Source organism: Triticum urartu, chromosome 3A (genome assembly GCF_056163025.1).
Source record: "Triticum urartu cultivar PI428250 chromosome 3A, HENAU_Tu73, whole genome shotgun sequence".
Classification (NCBI taxonomy): Eukaryota; Viridiplantae; Streptophyta; class Magnoliopsida; order Poales; family Poaceae; genus Triticum; species Triticum urartu.
Window position 1 is genome coordinate 687,035,738 of NC_141875.1, and position 4,936 is coordinate 687,040,673.

The window sequence follows — 4,936 nt, forward strand, 5'->3', positions numbered from 1 at the left end:
TTGTGAAAATGTATACGGTTACGGTTAGATGGCATCCTCCCGCATCTTTGTCCACGGATTGGCATCCAGTCTGCAAACAGATGCGGGATGAAATTTACGGATCACCGTTGGAGATGTCCTTACACAGACACTCGAACCCAATCTCCAAATATCTTGAGAATTCTTATTAGGCTTACGGAAGGGGAGGGAATGTAGCAACTCTTTTTCATTATATTTTACAATGTCTAAAGAAGAAATATTCTGGTCCATTGAACAAACTACTAAAATTGAACAAAGCTATTTTTTATCAAGTATATGGGCTGATCCACCATCTGTGCGATGTGAACCGCGTAGATTGTGGCATGTATGAAAGAATACCATGGGAATAGGACTCCAAGTCTCCAATGTTTAGACGCTTCTAGGTAGTCTCACGGATAGAGAAGCAGTAAGAGAAAAGGACTGCAAGAGAGTTGATCAATCAATTAATTAGATTGCCCATCATCAACCATGTCTTATTTACGGAAAAAATCGATAGATTTTCTCAAGACCTTCGATGTGCCGGCGAAGAATCCGTCGGAGGACGCGCAGCGCCGATGGCGGGAGGCCGTCGGCACGCTCGTCAAGAACCGGCGACGTCGCTTCCGCATGGTCCCCGACCTCGACAAGCGATCCCAGGCCGAGACGCAGCGCCGCAACATCCAGGTTCGTCGATTTGTCCATCCGATGATACACCCTCGATCTCGCCCACGTTCTTCTTCGCCGAGCTAGCTAATTAGATCTACTGCCCTGCGACGCCAATGCATGCATCATGGCATATGGCTCTTGATCTAAAAACTGATTAATCGGATTAATTTGTTGCAATCAATTTCCGATCTGCATGGACGACAGTTACGTGGATCACACATGTTTTAGAGCGATCGAAATTTGTTAGCGATGGCTGCAATAGATGGAGAGATTGACTGTATTAGTAACCTCCGTGGTAGAATTAAGCTGGCTTAAATTCGCCTTGACCAGGCTTAAATTTTCTCCTCTGATGTTTGGTTGCATCTCCATAGGAAAAGCTTCGTGTCGCTCTCTACGTGCAGAAGGCCGCTCTGCAGTTCATCGATGGTATGTTCGTCTGCATCACCGGCAACCTGCCATAAACGTCCCATTAGTTTGATTTATGTCCAAATATATTCCTCTGATCGATCGTAACAATGGCGATGTTTCTCCGGTGCCCCGTCGCAGCCGCCCGCAGGGTGGAGCACCCGCTGTCGGAGCTGGCGCGGCAGAGCGGCTTCTCTATCAGCGCCGAGGAGCTGGCCTCGTTGGTGCGCGGCCACGACACCAAGAGCCTGCGCCTCCACAAGGGCGTCGAGGGCCTGGCGCGCAAGGTGAACGTCTCCCTCGCCGACGGCGTCCGGTCCGACGACGTGGGCGTCCGCGGCGAGGTCTACGGCGCCAACCACTACCCCGAGAAGGCGGCCCGCACGTTCTGGATGTACCTGTGGGACGCCAGCCAGGACACGACGCTCATGCTGCTCGCGTTCTGCGCCGTCATCTCCGTCGTCATCGGCATCGCCACCGAGGGGTGGCCGGGCGGCATGTACGACGGCCTCGGCATCATGCTCACCATCTCCCTCGTCGTCACGATCACCGCCGCCAGCGACTACAAGCAGTCCCTGCAGTTCCGGGACCTCGACAGGGAGAAGAAGAAGATCGAGATCCAGGTCACGCGCGACGGCTTCCGGCAGAAGGTGTCCATCTACGACATCGTCGTCGGCGACATCGTGCATCTGTCCATCGGCGACCAGGTTCCGGCGGACGGGCTGTTCATTGATGGGTACTCGTTCATCGTCGACGAGTCGAGCCTGTCCGGCGAGAGCGAGCCGGTGCACGTGTCGGCCACGAACCGGTTCCTGCTGGGCGGTACCAAGGTGCAGGACGGGTCAGCGAGGATGCTGGTGACGGCGGTGGGGATGCGGACGGAGTGGGGGAATCTGATGGAGACGCTGAGCCAGGGCGGCGAGGACGAGACGCCTCTGCAGGTGAAGCTCAACGGCGTCGCCACCATCATCGGCAAGATTGGGCTCGCCTTCGCGGTGCTCACCTTCACCGTGCTCATGGCGAGGTTCCTGATCGGCAAGGCTGCTTCCCCAGGCGGCCTGGTGACATGGGGGATGGAGGACGCGCTGTCGGTGCTCAACTTCTTCGCCGTCGCAGTCACCATCATCGTGGTCGCGGTGCCGGAGGGCCTGCCTCTCGCCGTCACGCTCAGCCTGGCGTTCGCCATGAAGAAACTCATGCAGGAGCGCGCTCTCGTGCGGCACCTCTCGGCGTGCGAGACCATGGGGTCGGCCAGCTGCATCTGCACCGACAAGACGGGCACGCTCACCACGAACCACATGGTCGTCGAGAAAGTCTGGGCTGCCGGCGGGGCGACCACGGTGAGCACCGCCAAGGGCTTCGAGGAGTTCACCTCGTCGGCGCTGTCGGAGGGGTTCGCCAAGCTTCTTCTGGAGGGCGTCTTCCAGTGCTCCGGCTCCGAGGTCGTGCGCAGCAAGGACGGCAAGACCAGCGTCATGGGCACGCCCACCGAGTCGGCCATCCTCGAGTTCGGGCTCGGGGTGGAGAAGAACACCTGCATCGAGCACGCGGCCGCCGCGAAGCTCAAGGTGGAGCCGTTCAACTCGGTGAAGAAGACGATGGCCGTGGTGGTCGCGTCCCCGAGCGCCGGCGGCCGGCCACGCGCGTTCCTCAAGGGCGCGTCGGAGGTCGTGCTCCGCCGGTGCAGCAACGTGGTCGTCGACCGCCACGGCAGCATCGTGGCCCTCACGGAGAAGAACTACATGAAGCAGGTGGCCGGCGCCATCGACAAGTTCGCGTGCGAGGCGCTGCGCACGCTCTGCCTGGCGTACCAGGACGTCGGCGGCGAGAACGAGGTCCCCAACGACGGGTACACGCTCATCGCCGTGTTCGGCATCAAGGACCCGCTCCGGCCGGGCGTGAGGGAGGCCGTGAGGACCTGCCACGTCGCGGGGATCAACGTCCGCATGGTCACCGGCGACAACATCAGCACGGCCAAGGCCATCGCGAGGGAGTGCGGCATCCTCACTCCGGACGGCGTCGCCATCGAGGGGCCCGAATTCCGGCAGATGAGCCCCGACCAGATGAGGGCGATCATACCGAAAATCCAGGCACGTGTCTTCTATCACCATCCTCCATGCTCTGCTTCTCCGAAGAAGTTGATGCCGATGGTGACACACTGTTTGGTGTTCTTGCGTGCAGGTGATGGCGCGGTCGCTGCCGCTGGACAAGCACACGCTGGTGACCAACCTGAGGGGCATGTTCAACGAGGTGGTGGCCGTCACCGGCGACGGCACCAACGACGCGCCGGCGCTGCACGAGGCTGACATTGGCCTCGCCATGGGCATCGCCGGAACAGAGGTTTGTAACGTCGTACTGCCCTGCTATCTTCAGTTCTTCGTCCTGGCATGAGCTTACACTCCTTGCTTGCGATTGCGAATTGTCAGGTTGCCAAGGAGAACGCCGACGTGATCATCATGGACGACAACTTCTCGACCATCATCAACGTCGCCAAATGGGGACGCTCCGTGTACATCAACATCCAGAAGTTCGTGCAGTTCCAGCTCACCGTCAACGTGGTGGCACTCATGGTCAACTTCGTGTCCGCATCTTTCACAGGTACGCACAACCTGAAACTCCATTGATTCTTCATACATGTCATCTCCTGGTATTCTCTTACGTAGGTACATTGAAAATTTGAAATGTGTTTCAGGGAGCGCGCCGCTGACGATCGTGCAGCTGCTGTGGGTGAACCTGATCATGGACACACTCGGCGCTCTGGCGCTGGCGACAGAGCCGCCGAGCGACGACATGATGCGGAGGCCGCCGGTGGGCCGGGGCGACAACTTCATCACCAAGGTCATGTGGAGGAACATCGCCGGCCAGAGCATCTTCCAGCTCGTCGTGCTCGGCGTGCTCCTCGCCAGAGGGGACAGCCTCCTGCACATGAACGGCGACAAGGAACTGCTCAACACCTTCGTCTTCAACACCTTTGTCTTCTGCCAGGTACCACACTCTCCTACACACAAGATCAAAACACAAATTAATCTCCGAACTTCCATTGACACTTTCACCTTGTGACGATCCAGGTCTTCAACGAGGTGAACAGCCGGGAGATGGAGAAGATCAACGTCTTCAGCGGCATGTTCAGCAGCTGGGTCTTCTCGGCGGTGGTCGGCGCCACTGTCGGGTTCCAGGTGATCCTCGTGGAGCTGCTGGGGACGTTCGCCGGCACGGTGCACCTCAACGGGAGGCTGTGGCTCATGAGCGTGCTCGTCGGGTCGGTCGGCCTGGTCATCGGCGCCCTCCTCAAGTGCATCCCCGTCGGCTCCGGCGACGCCTCGTCGGATCGCCACGACGGATACCAGCCCATCCCCACCGGCCCCAGCGCCGTGTGATTTTGAAGACTTTTTGCTGTTGTTTTTCTCTAGGAAGAGGAAAATATGTTAATCCTTTGATGAAAACGATCTTTGCATGCAGCTTCAGTTCAGTGTAGGACGTGCCGGAGCATACTTGCGGCAATGACCATTCCGAGAGACTTGAGTTTCTTTTTTGTCATTGTTTATTTGTTGTGCTTTCTAGCCAAAGATGGTTATGAATTTCGTATTAGGATTAGTTATGATGAATTCAGTTTCTTATCATGTATACACAAACTTCTCTCTAATAGAGAGATGAGTTTTAGCCACGCCAAGGTGGATTGTTGCTAAAAGTCCAAAACTCGTTACCATTGAACTGACTGCATGCCCTCGGCGGAGGACGATCAACGGTTCCTACACCAAGGCCATGGCTTCTCCACCAAGCACGCGTACGGCGCCCTCATGGCTGGGCCAAAGAACGATCTCATTGCCCCTCTCATTTGGAGTGCCAAGGCTCCTTGCAAGCTAAAAAT

At 57.3% G+C, this 4,936-nt stretch overlaps 1 protein-coding gene across 1 annotated transcript; it reads left to right on the forward strand.

Annotated features, from left to right (window-relative positions):
• Nucleotides 1-269: 269 nt before the first annotated feature.
• Nucleotides 270-4,628, forward strand: LOC125549247 (calcium-transporting ATPase 1, plasma membrane-type). Its single transcript, XM_048712705.2, has 7 exons — nucleotides 270-681; nucleotides 1,035-1,089; nucleotides 1,210-3,158; nucleotides 3,250-3,408; nucleotides 3,495-3,666; nucleotides 3,761-4,053; nucleotides 4,137-4,628. The coding sequence occupies exons 1-7, from the start codon at nucleotides 487-489 to the stop codon at nucleotides 4,443-4,445; spliced, it is 3,132 nt and encodes a 1,043-aa protein (XP_048568662.2). The 5' UTR covers nucleotides 270-486; the 3' UTR covers nucleotides 4,446-4,628.
• Nucleotides 4,629-4,936: the final 308 nt, after the last annotated feature.

Bases quoted from the DNA above. Each gene is read 5' to 3' on its own strand.
- LOC125549247 (XM_048712705.2), top strand. From the start codon at position 487: ATGTCTTATTTACGGAAAAAATCGATAGATTTTCTCAAGACCTTCGAT. The intron at 3,159-3,249 runs GCACGTGTCTTC...TCTTGCGTGCAG, and splicing joins CGATCATACCGAAAATCCAG to GTGATGGCGCGGTCGCTGCC. The intron at 3,667-3,760 runs GTACGCACAACC...AATGTGTTTCAG, and splicing joins CGTGTCCGCATCTTTCACAG to GGAGCGCGCCGCTGACGATC.